This window comes from Nerophis ophidion, linkage group LG07, assembly GCF_033978795.1.
Source record: "Nerophis ophidion isolate RoL-2023_Sa linkage group LG07, RoL_Noph_v1.0, whole genome shotgun sequence".
Lineage (NCBI taxonomy): Eukaryota > Metazoa > Chordata > Actinopteri > Syngnathiformes > Syngnathidae > Nerophis > Nerophis ophidion.
The window spans coordinates 62,426,490-62,442,685 of NC_084617.1; the positions used below are offsets into that span (position 1 = coordinate 62,426,490).

At 41.5% G+C, this 16,196-nt stretch overlaps 1 protein-coding gene across 1 annotated transcript in view; it reads left to right on the forward strand.

Annotated features, from left to right (window-relative positions):
- npc1l1 (NPC1-like 1) overlaps window positions 1-16,196 on the forward strand; it is a 50,271-nt gene that overhangs the window by 11,820 nt on the left and 22,255 nt on the right. The window contains exons 4-12 of the mRNA XM_061906810.1: window positions 1,764-2,057; window positions 2,141-2,364; window positions 2,441-2,541; window positions 4,103-4,275; window positions 4,400-4,528; window positions 7,287-7,469; window positions 7,565-7,679; window positions 13,592-13,857; window positions 13,935-14,024. Coding sequence (XP_061762794.1) covers window positions 1,764-2,057; window positions 2,141-2,364; window positions 2,441-2,541; window positions 4,103-4,275; window positions 4,400-4,528; window positions 7,287-7,469; window positions 7,565-7,679; window positions 13,592-13,857; window positions 13,935-14,024 — 1,575 coding nt within the window. The remainder of the gene's footprint in view (window positions 1-1,763; window positions 2,058-2,140; window positions 2,365-2,440; window positions 2,542-4,102; window positions 4,276-4,399; window positions 4,529-7,286; window positions 7,470-7,564; window positions 7,680-13,591; window positions 13,858-13,934; window positions 14,025-16,196) is intronic.

Genomic DNA, 16,196 nt, shown 5'->3' on the forward strand with positions numbered 1-16,196 from the left:
TAGATTGAAAAGTTTAACGGGCCGGATGTGGCCCTCGGACCTTAATTTGCCCAGGTCTGGTCTATACATTAGCAGGCCACTTCCTGGTTTGTGGAAAGGGGTGTTATACATTAGGAATGGACCGATGGTAGCGTAAAATTTTGATTCTGTGGTGGACTGAACAACATTTCTCAACGAGCTATCAACCATCTACGGTCCGTAAAAATCATCAAAAGGTTCAGAGAATCTGGAGAAATCACTGCACGTAAGCGATGATATTACGGACCTTTGATCCCTCAGGCGGTACTGCACCAAAAACCGGCATCAGTGTGTAAAGGATATCACCACATGGGCTCAGGAACACTTCACATAACCACTGTCAGTAACTACAATTGGTTGCTACATCTGTAAGTGCAAGTTAAAACTCTACTATGCAAATCAAAACCCATTTATCAACAACACCAAGGAACGCCGCTGGCTTCGCTGGGCCCGAGCTCATCTATGATTGACTGATGCAAAGTGGAAAAGTGTTCTGTGGTCTGACGAGTCCACATTTCAAATTATATTTGGAAATTGTGGACGTGGTGTCCTCCGGAACAAAGAGGAAAATAACCATCCGGATTGTTATAGGCGCAAAGTTCAAAAGCCAGCATCTGTGATGGTATGGGGGTGTATTAGTGCCCAAGGCATGGGTAACTTACACATCTGTGAAGGCACCATAAATGCTGAATGGTCCATACAGGTTTTGGAGCAACAAATGTTGTCATCCAAGCAACGTTATCATGGACGCCCCTGCTTATTTCAGCAAGACAATGCCAAGCCACGTGTTACAACAGCGTGGTTTCGTAGTAAAAGAGTGCGGTTACTTCCCTGGCCCGCCTGCAGTCCAGACCTGTCTCCCGTCGAAAATGTGTGGCGCATTATGACGCGTAAAATACGACAGCGGTGACCCCGGACTATTGATCGACTGAAGCTTTACATAAAACAAGAATGGGAAAGAATTCCACTTTCAAAGCTTCAACAATTAGTTTCCTCAGTTTCCCAACGTTTATTAAGTGTTGTTAAAAGAAAAGGTGATGTAACACAGTGGTGAACATGCCCTTTCCCAACTATTTTAGCACGTGTTGCAGCCATGAAATTCTAAAAAATTAAGTTTATGAGTTTGAACATCAAATATCTTGTCTTTGTAGTGAAGTGTGAAGTGAATTATATTTATATAGCGCTTTTTCTCAAGTGACTCAAAGCGCTTTACATAGTGAAACCCAATATCTAAGTTACATTCAAACCAGTGTGGGTGGCACTGGGAGCAGGTGGGTAAAGTGTCTTGCCCAAGGACACAACGGCAGTGACTAGGATGGCAGAAGCGGGAATCGAACCTGCAACCCTCAAGTTGCTGGCAAGGCCACCCTACCAACTGAGCTAAACCGCCTTTGTAGTCCATTCAACTGAATATGGGTTGAAAAGGATTTGCAAATCATTGCATTCTGTTTATATTTACATCCAACACAATTTCCCAACTCATATGGAAACGGGGTTTGTATCAGGGCCTCATGTGAATTGAGAAAATAAATTATCTAGCTCTCACCTTTGCACTTTCGAGTTGGACGTAGGTAACGAAATAGGATATTTCTGATAGCTAGATGATGACATTTTGAAAGGTTCCCAAAAGTTAAGACGTCTTCCTGTCTGAAATGTTTAATCAGCATCTTAATGTTTTGTCTCACATAGATTAGTGTTTGGTTGTTACATGAAGGAGTCTTAATCTTGTGTCGTTCTCTTCTAAGGTTCTCCTGGTGTCAGCCATCATTGTCACCGCGTTCTCCGCCGGCCTCATGTCCCTTGAACTCACCACTGACCCGGTGGAGCTGTGGTCAGCGTCCAACAGCCGAGCCCGCCAGGAGAAGGATTTCCATGATAAACACTTCGGTCCGTTCTTCAGGACCAACCAGCTTATCTTGACAGCACCAGGCAGAAAAGGGCACATTTATGACTCCTTGCTCTTTGGTTCGCAAAACTTTAGCGGCCTTGTATCTAAAGATCTCGTCATTGAATTGCTGCAGCTCCAAAAAAGAATACAAGTAAGCTCCACAAATTTGTTTCTACATCTTTTGAACATTTCCAAACTTCTCCACACAATTAAATCCTCAATAAATTTTTCTAGAACATTAAGTTCTGGTCAGAGGATCTGAACCGCACAGCAAGTCTGGAGGACGTATGCTTCGCACCGCTCAACCCTAACAACCCGGCCCAGTTTGACTGTGCAGTCAACAGCCTGCCGCAATACTTCCAGAACAGCCTTGATAACATCAACGCCAAGGTGAACATGACTGAGCTGGGGGTGACCAAAGAGGTGGACTGGAGGGACCACCTTATCTACTGCCTCAAGTAAGCACAATTGATCATTGAACAAGACGCAACCTGCGAAATAATTTGCTTAAAGACTTTTGTATGTCCTCCCAAGCTCACCTTTGTCTTTCAAAGACATCACCGATTTAGGAATGAGCTGCATGGCCGACTATGGAGCTCCAGTCTTTCCCTTTCTGGCCGTGGGAGGCTACAAGGGTGAGGGACAATTTGGTCAGGGAAAGTTTTTGTCTAAAATTTGGTAGATTTTGCATTCATCTAATTATCTGAAGGTATGGACGGTAAGTCTAGTAGTTGCTACATACCGTATGAACTGGAGGGTTAAGGTGCACCTTTCGAAACCAAATATATACCTTGAAAAACATGGTCAAGACTTATTTCGTACACTGTACATATAGATTGTCTTAGTCTTCCACATGTTTCATTAATAGTCAACTTTGTTAGCCACCGGTTCTGTTGCCTGTATGTATTAATAATGTTTGGTTAACCAACATCTTGTTACTTTCCGCAGCCTGCTGAGTTGACCACAAGCCCATCCATTCATTTTTTTTTGGTACAGTTCCCCAATATTAGAGTCAGTCCCGAGTCCATATTACCATATCAACGTAATTCCGCATTGTCGTGCAAAGAGCCAACGCACACACAGTCCCAGTAATGTTGCAGTTTTTTGTGGTCTATGTTTAGTGGATTTGCCTTTAGCGTTCTGATCTGATGTGCTAATTTTGCAATATTTTGATATTAGCTTTTTTAACTTTGATTGATTGAAACTTTTATTAGTAGATTGCACAGTACAGTACATATTCCGTACAATTGACCACTAAATGTCAGGGTCCACGTTAATCAATTCATGGTACTAATCGGCGATTAACTGCTAATTTGAGCGCAAGCTGTAAAGACTGCTTCTAACAGTAAATAAATATCAGGTTCTCAATCATATATCAATTTAGGGAGGATTATGCCCCCAAGGGGGGGCATGTCAAAGAATAATTGAGAAGCATTGCACTAGGCCAGGGGTCGGGAACCCGCGGCTCCAGAGCCGCATGTAGCTTTGGATCACTCTGATGTGGCTCAGCTGCATACTTGCCGACCCCCCAATTTTTCCGAGAGGTTATCCTGATTTCAGTGCCTCCCCCAGAAATCACACCAGGATAACGTTCACAGATTTTCACCCCGACAACAATATTGAGGGGGTGCCGTGATGGCATTGCCTTAAACGTCCTCTCGACCACGTCGTCACGTCCGCTTTAATACTATGCTGTCTGAGTGCCGGCCAAATTGAGTGTGTGGCTGCTGACTCAACGCTCAGGCGACTGCAAGGCATACCTTGTTCAACAGCCATACAGGTTACACTGAGGGTTGTGATATAAACAACTTTAACACTCTTACTAATATGCGCCACACTGTGGACCAACACCAAACAAGAATGACAAACACATTTTGGGAGTACATCTGCACTGTAACACAACATCAACACAACAGAACAAATACCCAGAATCCCATGCATCCCTAACCCTTACGGGCTCACATTATACACCCCCACTAACTCCCCCTCCGTGCGTCAGTGGTAGCGGGGGTGTATAATGTAGCCCGGAAGAGTTAGGGATGCATGGGATTCTGGGTATTTGTTCTGTTGTGTTCTAAGGCCAAAAATTTGGACGAAGATATCCCCAGTATTCATACATATTTTTAAAAATATATATTGTTTTTACACACTAACAATGCACCTCATCCAGCCATGTTCTGACATTTTTCCTCCCAGGTGATGATTACACTAATGCAGAGGCCTTCATCTTGACCTTCTCCCTCAACAACTACCCGCGGACTAACATCAAGTTTAACGTGGCCTTGCAGTGGGAGAAAGAGTATCTGAAAATTGTCCAAGCCTACCAAAGAGACCCAACGGCCAACTTCACATTTGCATACATGGCAGAGGTATTGAAAATCGGGGACTCACTACGAGAACATTTAACAAATAGTCACTAGTGCTAATGTCTAAGTAGGAAATCAAAAAGACTGTTATTTTTCGAGACTATATGGCTTGTGCTAAAACCCACAGAGGTCTCTGGAGGACGAGATTAATCGCACAACAGCAGAGGACATTCCCATCTTCATGATCAGCTATGCTGTAATCTTTGTTTACATCGCTGTTGCATTGGGGGAGTACTCATCATGGAGGCGCATACTGGTAAGACATGAATATAGCCTTGTCTGCTGAATTATACAATCTCATATATCCATCCATCCATTTTGTACCGCCTGTCCCTTTTGGAGTTATATATATATATATATATATATATATATATATATATATATATATATATATATATATATATATATATATATATATATATATATATATGGTCGAGGTTTCTGTGTTTTATCCGTTATATAGCCAGCTCAGTGGCCTTGTCGTTAGAGTGTCCGCCCTGAGATCGGTATGTCGTGAGTTCTAACCCTGACCGAGTCATACCAAAGACTATAAAAATGGGACCCATTGCCTCCCTGCTTTGCACTCAGTATCAAGGGGTTGGAATTGGGGGATCAATCACCAAAATGATTCCCGGGCGCGGCCAACGCTGCTGCTCACTGCTCCCCTCACCTCTCAGGGGGTGAGGGTGATGGAGAGGATGCAGAGGATAATCTTCCGCCCGATTGTAGCTGAGATAGGCGCCAGCGCCCCCCGCAACCCCAAAAAGGGAATAAGCGGTAGAAAATGGATGGATGGATATATATATATATATATATATATATATATATATATATATATATATATATATATATATATATGTTAGGTCAGGAAAAAACACAGAGCCTATTTCATACCCAACATCCTGTTTCGCGGGTTTCCCTGCTATTCAGGGGATTCTTCAGGAAAATCCCCTGAAGAGCAAGGAAAACTGCGAAATAGAGGGTGAGGGTGATGGAGAGGATGCAGAGGATAATCTCACCATACCCAGTGTGTGTGCTCAATACCGGGGCAGAGCGGAATATACGTTAGGTCAGGAAAAAACACAGTGGCTATTTAATCCCTATTTCGCAGTTTTCCTTGCTCTTCAGGGGATTTTCCTGAAGAATCCCCTGAATAGCAGGGAAACCCGCGAAACAGGATGTTGGGTATGAAATAGGCTCTGTGTTTTTTCCTGACCTAACATATATATATATATATATATATATATATATATATATATATATATATATATATCCATCCATCCATTTTCTACCGCTTATTCCCTTTTTGGGGTTGCGGGGGGCGCTGGCGCCTATCTCAGCTACAATCGGGCGGAAGGTGGGGTACACCCTGGACAATTCCCCACCTCATCGCAGGGCCAACACAGATAGACAGACAACAGTCACACTCACATTCACACACTAGGGCCAATTTAGTGTTGCCAATCAACCTATCCCCAGGTGCATGTTTTTGGAAGTGGGAGGAAGCCGGAGTACCCGGAGGGAACCCACGCATTCACGGGGAGAACATGCAAACTCCACACAGAAAGATCCCGAGCCTGGATTTGAACCCAGGACTGCAGGAACTTCGTATATATATATATATATATATATATATATATATATATATATATATATATATATATATATATATATATATATATATATGTATATATATATATATATATATATATATATATATATATATATATATCAGAGTTTCCTTTTATAGGCCTTAATCACAAATGTCTCAAAGGGCTGCACAAGCCACAACGACGTCCTTGGCTCAGATCACACATCAGGGCAGGAAAAAACTCAAACCAATGGGCACAATAAGGAACCTCATTGGAGGGGACCGCAGATGTATATTGTCAGGTTAAAACACTGATGATGTCTATTAAACAAGACAAGAAGCAAGGAATCAAACAGAGACAGAATTAAATTTGGCTCAATGAGGAGAAACGCGTACACCTGTACCCTTGTACAGTGTCTCCACGCTCTGACAAAAGATTATTCGCCTCCTCTTTTATTTGGACATTTTTCGATTACATGCCAACAGCTGATTCTAAGGGAGGGGGGTTGTAAACAGCCATCGCCTTTGTTACAAAACAGTTCAAAGAAAAGGTCATAAAACAGTTCAAAGAAAAGGTCGTATAGCAGTTCAAAGAAGAGGTGCCTGGAGCTTGGGCAGGTCCTGCTTTCTTTTTTCGCTTTGTAGATCTCGGGTCAAGACAAAATCTTCCTGTGGTTTGCAATAGAAGAAAAAAAACAACAACAACAACCCCTCCTGTCTCCTCCCATCGTATACAGTGGAGTTTTACAAGACTTTTGCTTGGTAGGATCCAAGACAGCTTTTGAACTCAATGTAACACAAAGATTTATGATAACTTAGATACAATTATTATCCATCCATAATTATTATATATATATATATATATAGGATTACCATATATATATATATATATACATATATATATATATATATATATGTGTGTGTGTGTGTGTCTGTGTGTGTATACTGAGATATAATAGCATTTCCATGACATTGATGAAGACCAGACAATGTTTTTATTCTTTGGAATTTGATGTCTATGCCATCTAGCAGTGATTCTCAAACTGTAGTGTGGGCTTCATCTCGTGGAAACACAATGGATCGCTTAATTAAATATTCACACACAGTGTTATTGTTCAAACAGTGTGTATCGTCACAGTGGCCAAAAATATTAAATATACTTAATAAATAAACCCTCTACCTATTAATTTAATGAATACTTAGGCCTACTACACTGCTGGATTGTAATATTGGTGATTATGGTGGTACTTGGAGAGCCAAGTGTTTTCTGGAGAAAAACGTTTGAGAACCACTGTCATATCTGCATACTGGACATTATGGTTTATGGTGTCAGTTTATTTCAAACATGCATATAGTTTTCCAGTTTGCAATACAGACCATGTGATCCAGTAAAAGAGTTCACAAAGTTTTTTGTCTCCCGTAGGTGGACTCAAAGTTCCTCGTGGGTCTGGGTGGGATCTTAGTGGTCGCATGCTCGGTGTTGGCTTCCATGGGCTTCTACTCCTGGATCGGTATTCCTTCCTCGCTGGTCATCCTGCAGGTCGTGCCTTTCCTGGTGCTCGCCGTCGGAGCCGACAACATCTTCATCTTTGTCCTGGAATACCAGGTGTTTATCTTTTTCTACGCTGATGTGTTTTTTATTGGTTCTCTACAAAGTCTGCAATAGCAATTGTGTTGATTTGTTTTTTCTACATCTGCCAGAGAGATGTCCGGCGGCCCGAAGAGAAAAGAGAGCAGCAGATTGGCCGTGTGCTTGGGAACGTGGCTCCCAGTATGCTCCTGTGCAGTCTCTCTGAGTCGGTCTGCTTCTTTCTAGGTAAGGATATTTTTAGAGATGGTCTTCAAGTAAGAATGCGTGTAAGAATGGGTATGTGGGGTAAAAAAAATGTTTTGAAAAAAATATTATCAAGAGCTCAGTGATTTCCAACGTGGAAGTGTCATAGGATGCCACCTGTGCAACAAATCCAGTCGTGAAATTTCCTCGCTCCTAAATATTCCAAAGTCAACTGTCGGCTTTATTATCAATCAATCATCAATCAATGTTTATTTATATAGCCCCAAATCACAAATGTCTCAAAGGACTGCACAAATCCTTACGACTACAACATCCTCGGAAGAACCCACAAAAGGGCAAGGAAAACTCACACCCAGTGGGCAGGGAGAATTCACATCCAGTGGGACGCCAGTGACAATGCTGACTATGAGAAACCTTGGAGAGGACCTCAGATGTGGGCAACCCCCCCCTCTAGGGGACCAAAAGCAATGGATGTCGAGCGGGTCTAACATGATACTGTGAAAGTTCAATCCATAGTGGCTCCAAGACAGCAGCGAGAGTCCCGTCCACAGGAAACCATCTCAAGCGGATCAGCAGCGTAGAGATGTCCCCAACCGATACAGGCGAGCGGTCCATCCTGGGTCCCGACGAGCGGTCCATCCTGGGTCTCGACTCTGGACAGCCAGTACTTCATCCATGGTCATCGGACCGGACCCCCTCCACAAGGGAGGGGGGGACATAGGAGAAAGAAAAGAAGCGGCAGATCAACTGGTCTAAAAAGGAGGTCTATTTAAAGGCTAGAGTATACAGATGAGTTTTAAGGTGAGACTTAAGTGCTTCTACTGAGGTATAGGAAAATGGAAGAGTTTAGGAACAACAGCAACTCAGCCACCAGTTGGTAGGCCACGTAAACTGACAGAGAGGAGTCAGCGGATGCTGAAGCGCATAGTACAGGGGTAGGGAACCTTTGGCTCGTGAGCCAGATGTGGCTCTTTTGATGACTGCATCTGGCTCTCGGATAAATCTGAGCTGACACTGCTTAACACAATAAGTAATGAATAATTCCACTTGTAATCACAGTGTTAAAAATAACGTTAAAAATATAAAAATGCTCATGCATTTGAATCCATCCATCCTTTTTTCTACCGCACCTGTTCAAGAAGTTGCCTTAAGGGTAAGAAATAATTTATTTATAAGTGTTCAGTGTAGGGCTAGCCCTCTTGGGGGTTCTTCGACAAGGCCCAGGTGGGCCATTTACACACCTGTCGCTGATTTCGAGGTCGGTCCTGGCAACACCCCGCTTCGCTGCACACCTGCAGGCCACGCCCCCTCCCAAGTTAGCTTCAGAATAACAACGTTATTACAAGGAATAAGAGACCTATTATACTCTAGAAATGTTGGTCTTAAAGGGGAACATTATCACAATTTCAAAAGGGTTGAAAACAATAAAAATCAGTTCCCAGTTTTTTTCAAAATTTCACCAGTCCCGGAATATCCCTAAATAAAGCTTTAAAGTGCCTTATTTTCGCTATCTTCGAAACCACTATCCATTTCCCTGTGACGTCATACAGGGCTGCCAATACAAACAACATGGCGGTTACCACAGCAAGGGCGGCATGACTCGGTTGGTAGAGTGGCCGTGCCAGCAACTTGAGGGTTGCAGGTTCGATTCCCGCTTGTGCCATCCTAGTCACTGCCGTTGTGTCCTTGGGCAAGACACTTTACCCACCTGCTCCCAGTGCCACCCACACTGGTTTAAATGTAACTTAGATATTGGGTGTCACCATGTAAAGCGCTTTGAGTCACATGAGAAAAGCGCTATGTAAATATAATTCAATTCAATTCAATTCAATATAGCGACATTAGCTCGGATTCAGACTCGGATTTGAGCGGCTTAAGCAACTCAACAGATTACGCATGTATTGAAACAGATGGTCGGAGTATGGAGGCAGATAGCGAAAACGAAATTGAAGAAGAAACTGCACACTTTTAGTTATGTTCATTGTTAAAAAATATATTATATGGCTCTTAAGTAAATACATTTTAAAATATTTGGTTTCTTGGCTCTCTCAGCCAAAAAGGTTCCAGACCCCTGGCATAGTGCAATGACTTTCTGCACAGTCAGTCCCTACAGAGCTCCAAACTTCATGTGACCTTCCACTTAGCCCACGTACAGTACGCAGAGAGCTTCATGGAATGGGTTTCCATGGCCGAACAGCTGTATCTAAGCCATAGATCACCAAATCCAATGTAAAGCGTGGGCTGCAGTGGTGTCAAGCACGTCGCCACTGGACTCTAGAGCAGTGGTTCTTTACCTGGGTTCGATCGAACACTAGGGTTTCGGTGAGTTGGCCTCAGGGGTTTGGCGGAGCCTCCGCCGCGGAGGTCAAGACACACCCAACTCATCGTGTAAATAAAAACTTCTACCTATCGGCGTATTATGTATATGGCAGCATCAGAAATCACACTGATTTGCAGGTGTGTAATTTGTTGTGAGTTCATGCTCTGTGTTGTGCACCAGTAAAAAAACATACAACTTTGTCTTGAATTTGAAAAAAACCATTTTATTTTTCACTAAAGAAGGCTTTGATGAATGCGCATATGGAACTGGGTTCGGTACCTCCAACAAGGTTAAGAACCACTGCTCTGGAGCAGTGGAGACGCCTTCTCTGGAGTGATGAATCACGCTTTTCCATCCGGCATTCCGATAGATGAGTCTGGGTTTGGAGGTTGCCAGGAGAACGGTACATTTCGGACTGCATTGTGCAGAGTGTGAAATTTGGTGGAGGAGGAAATATGGTGTGGGGGTTGTTTTTCAGTAGTTAGGGCCAACAAAATGAACTTTGAATTCTCCAGGATACCAAAACATTTTGGACAATTCCATGCTCCCAACCTTGTGGGAACAGTTCGGAGAGTGCCCCTTCCTCTTCCAATATGACTGTGCACCAGTGCACAAACCAAGGTCCATAAAGACATGAATGACAGAGTCTGGTGTGGGTGAACCTGACTGGCCTGAACAGAGTCCTGACCTGAACCCGGTAGAACACCTTTGGGATGAATTAGAACGGAGACTGAGAGCCAGGGCTTCTCGACCAACATCACCAATGTGCTTTTGGAAGATTGGTGTAAAATTCCTATAAACATACTCTGCAAACTTGTGGACAGCCTTTCTAGAATAGTTTAAGCCAGGAGTGTCCAAACTTTTTCGACTGAGGGCCGCACACTGAAAAATCAAAGCAAGCGGGGGCCATTTTCATATTTTTTATTTTAAAAACCAATGCAATATATGTATAAAAAATATACATTTAGGCCTCCACTCAGTTATGATCCTGGGGGCCTCAAAGGGTTTTGGTCCAAAAAAATATTACAAATGAGTCATTATTCAGCATTACTATTTTCCTTATTATTCAAGTTTTAAATCTCTAGATCAACATTAGGGGGAAAAAAATGAAAAAAAACACAAAATATGCAATATTTTCACCCAATAACTTTTTTAGGTGGAATATTTGAGATGGGAGCCTTAATTTTGGATTTTGATTAATTATTTATTTTTTGAGGAATGACACTTTAAAACAAATCACACTAAAATAATTGGGGATCCAAAAGTATCCTACTCATTAAAGTGTTAAAAAATAAATGATACATTTTTTTTAGTGTTTACTTTTATCACAATAATCTCGAGATCAACTTCAAATATATCCGTCAATTTTAACTTTTAATTGTTGTTTACGTTTTTTATTTGTATGTTTTAGACCCTTCTTTAAAAAAAAACAGCTCAGTTTTTTGAATGGCAAAACAACAAAATATGCAACATTTTACCCCAAAAATATTTCAAAGTGGAATATTTAATGTGACGAAATCGGAGTCTTGAATAAGTCAATAATTCAAAATTGTCAAGCCGGGACCGTGATTGTTTTTGCTTCCTCGATGCAGAGATGATGTTGGACGAGTCAGGCATGAATGTGAGTACATATTTATTAATTACAAAAATACAAAAAGGCAAACAAAGGACACGCTCGGTGGCGGCTAATAATCTATACTTAAACTTCAACAAAAACAGCACAATGGCAGGGCTATCTTTAAATAAACCAAAGATGCTAACAACGATACTCAATAAACCAGAAACTTGCACTTTAGGTGAAAAATACACAGATCTTACGTGGCAAGGCGTGAAGGTTTGTACGAAAAATGCAGGCATGAAGGCATAAGGCAGAATGCAAAGTACCCAGAACGATAAACAGAAAGCAAGTGACATAAATAGTGGCCGTGGTAACTAGAAACAGGTGTGAGAGGGGAACCAGGTGGAAACTAGTGAGTAGCTATGGTGACCAAGAAAACAAGTGCAAACGCCAAAAGAGTCCAGAAAACAAAACAAAACATGATCAAACATGAAACCAGATTAACAGGCATGACGAAAATGACATTGACGTAGATTCATGATTATTTTTTAAAGAAAGAAACAGCCTGCATGGCAGCTTTGTGTTATAAGAGTAAGCATCGCAACAATTTATTGTTACATTTCACCTGTTTGCTCTTTTATACCACTTTTTATATTTTTGATTTTTTTTCAATTGTATTCTTAAAATGTGCCGTGGGGCCGTTAAAAAATAACCCGCGGGCCGCACTTTGGATATCCCTGGTTTAAGCTGTAATAGCTGCAAAAGGTGGACCGATATCATATTGAACCCCATGGTTTAGGACTGGGATGGCACTTTTTTTTTTTTTTTTTTTTTGTCCTGTCCAGCTTCTCAGGCAAATCATACAGTTGATGAGGATGCCCATATCGGCTGTTCAGATTTACTTTACAAAAGAGAAGTGTGGGATACTTCTCTTGTGACCTTATTTGAATTTGACTTTATTAAATGTATTTATATTATCATTTGGTGCAGCCGGGCCGGAGCAGGAGGGGATAGAAAGAGAAAAAAAGGAAGACAGAGGGGGAAATTGTGGGGATAAGAGGGGGATTAGACAGAGAGACAAAAACAACAACAGCAAATACAACAACAACAATAGAACACCAGCACATACAATATGTACAAATATGATCGTAAAAGTGATAGCAAATAAGCAGTTAGTGAAATAAATAATATAGTAATGACAATGAGCATTTTTACACTAAAACTGGAGCAATACAAATACCAATAGAAAAAGCGCTATTGATCATGAACAAAACCAATAGTTTACCTCTATTATCAACAATACAGTTGTTCGAATGCAACAATACGTATACATAATGATAGCTGGAAAGATAATACAAAAATAAATAAATAAATGAAAAAAAAAAAAAAAAAGAAAGGATACAGAAAGATGAAAGGGAAGAGAGGCTTCACGGTGGGAGAGGGGTTAGTGCGTCAGCCTCACAATACAGAGGTCCTGCAGTCCTGGGTTCAATCCCAGGGTCTGGATCTTTCTGTGTGGAGTTTGGATGTTCTCCCCGTGAATGCGTGGGTTCCCTCCGGGTACTCCGGCTTCCTCCCACTTCCAAAAACATGCACCTGGGGATAGGTTGATTGGCAACACTAAATTGGCCCTAGTGTGTGAATGTGAGTGTGAGTGTTGTCTGTCTATCTGTGTTGGCCCTGCGATGAGGTGGCGACTTGTCCAGGGTGTACCCCGCCTTCCGCCCGATTGTAGCTGAGATAGGCGCCAGCGCCCCCCGCGACCCCATAAGGGAATAAGCGGTAGGAAATGGATGGATGGAAAGGGAAGAGAGAGAGGCAACCTATATTTGGGGGTTCAATCACCAAAGTTCATATGTGAGTCAAAGCTGGTGGCCAAATACTTTTGTCAATATAGTGTACATTATGTATACTACCATACTTACATTGTGTAAACTAGCATACTAACATTGTGTATACTATCATACAAACATTGTACAATATAAATGCTGTTACCATTATTATGTGCAGGTGTGCCTAATGTTCTGACCGTGCTGTGCTGTCTTTGTCTCCAAGGGGCCTTGTCCACCATGCCTGCAGTGAAGTCCTTCGCTTTGTACGCCGCTCTGGCCGTGCTCATGGACTTCGTCCTCCAGATGACGGCCTTCGTGGCGCTCCTGTCGCTGGACGCCCGGCGCCAGGACGACAACCGCTGCGAGCTGTTCTGCTGCGTCACCGTGGCGACCAAGAGACCCAACAAGCCCAACGAGGGCTTCCTGCTCCCGCTCATGAGGAAATATTACGCCCCCGTGCTGCTCAACCGTTACGTTCGATTCCTGGTGGTAGGACGGAGACATTATTTCAATCTTGAATGACAATGACCATCTCTTAAAGGTGTCGTGGCAAACATTCTCCGCAGATGTTGGCGTTCCTCTTCATGTTCAGCGCTTCGCTCTACCTCATGTTCAACGTGACCGTGGGTCTGGACCAGGAGCTGGCCATGCCCCAGGTCAGTCCTGTATTTCAGTTTATTTGGAACATTCATAAGATAAAATGTAATGCATCACACCATTCCAGTTGTTTCATTACGGCACGTCCGGAAAGGAGTAGGAAGAAGCAGAGTTTATTTAATCCTACCCCTTTTCAAACCATTGCAATTTTGTCCAATTTCCTTGTTCTCTCTAACACAGGGTTCTGGAACCTTTTGGGCTGAGAGAGCCATGAAAGCCAAATATTTTGAAATGTATTTCCGTGAGAACCATATAATATTTTTAACACTGAATACAACTGTCAGGTTCAAACACTGATGACATCTATTAAACAGACAAGAAGCAAGGAATTAAACAGAGACGGGATTCAATTTAGCTCAATGAGGAGAAATCCGTAAACCTGTACCCTTGTACGGTGACGTCCCACGCTCTGACAAGAGAATTGTATGCCTCTTCTTGTCACACCTATGGACCATGTTTTGTTTTGTCATGTTATGTTTTGATTTTGGACATTCAGTCACGTTTTGCACTTCCTGGTTTTGTTTGTTTCCATGCCAACTCTTTACTTTTCACCTGTCATGTCACGTCCCTGTTCTCAGTCTCCCCTGTTTTCACTAATCATCACAGCTACTTAAGTCACTCTTTTTCTGTTCATCATTCTGGGATCTTCTCACATGCGCACGCACCCTACCCATGCTGCACCTCCTTCATGTCCTTGTCCATAGTTCCATGCCGTGTACGTTTTTGTATTTATGCCATTGTGCTAGTTTTGTTTTGTTTGTATATAGTCATGCCATTGTGCTGTTTTGTTTTAAGTATAGTATAGATTTTTATCCGCCACAGAGCGTGTCCTTGGTTTGCCTTTTTGTAGTTTGTTTGTTTATTTAAAAAACATCATGTACTTACATTCATGCCTGACGAGTCCCACATCATCCTTGCATCGAGGAAGCACAAACATCCACAGTCCTAGCGTGATACTTCTTTCATTTGGACTTTCCCAGATTACAACATCTAAATGGGTGCATCTCTTATCCTTTTTAATAACATTGTTATTCTGAAGATAAAAAATAACAAACAAAATACTTTTGTCCATTTATGCGACTTCTTGAACAGGTGCGGTAGAAACAGATGGATGGATTAAAATGCATGAGAATGTTTTATATTTTGAACATTATTTTTAACACTGGGATTACCAGCGGAATTATTAATTACTTATCGTGTAAGTCTGTGGAATGTTCTCCCTGACCACCTGAGGGCACCTCAGACTGTGGATGCTTTTAAAAAAGGCGTAAAAACCCATCTTTTTAAAAACGCCTTTCTATAGACATGCATGCTGGTTGTAGCTATTGGGCTGTTTCTATTTTTGTATTTTTTTTATTTTTATTATTACAATTTTTTTTACACTGTGGCACTTTCAGGTTGTTTAAAGTGCTTCTTACAAATAGAATCTATTATTTTACAAATAAGCAATGTAAGATAAGATTTATCTGAGAGCCAGATGCAGTCATTATAAGAGCCACATCTGGCTCTAGAGCCATAGGTTCCCTACCCCTGTTCTAACAGAACAGTGAACAAATAAACATTATACCACGGTATTAAAACAAATATTAAACACATAAATAATCTTTGTCTCAATAACAAAAAGGGTTCAAGATGCTCATCATAATTCTTGTCCTGTGTACTTTGTGAACACTTGTAGTTTCAACAGTCTCTTAAACTGAATCATATTGCTGCTTTGTTTGATTTCTTTAGTTAATCCATTCCATACTTTAATTCCACATACTGATATGCAAAAGGTTTTAAGTTTTTGTATGAGCATACAAATGTTTTGAATTAGATTTTCCTCCAAGGTTATAGTTCTCCTCTTTTGTTGAGAAGAATTGTTGAGTTGAGTTTGAGTTTATTTCAAACATGCAAGCATACAGCATGATACATCACGATTTCCAGTTCCTCTATTCAACATGTTCGAAAAGGAGTAGGATGAAGCAGAGTTTATTTTATGAGGGGCCGTTAGGGACATTATTCAGAATTACCTCTTACATACACTACTGAAATGCTCTCACATAAACAACTGAATTCTTTTTTCTCTCACACACAGTAGTGTGTATAAGAGTGTTTCAGTAGTGAGTGTGAGAGAAAAACATTTCAGTTGTTTATGTGAGAGCATTTCAGTAGTGTATTTAAGAGGTAAT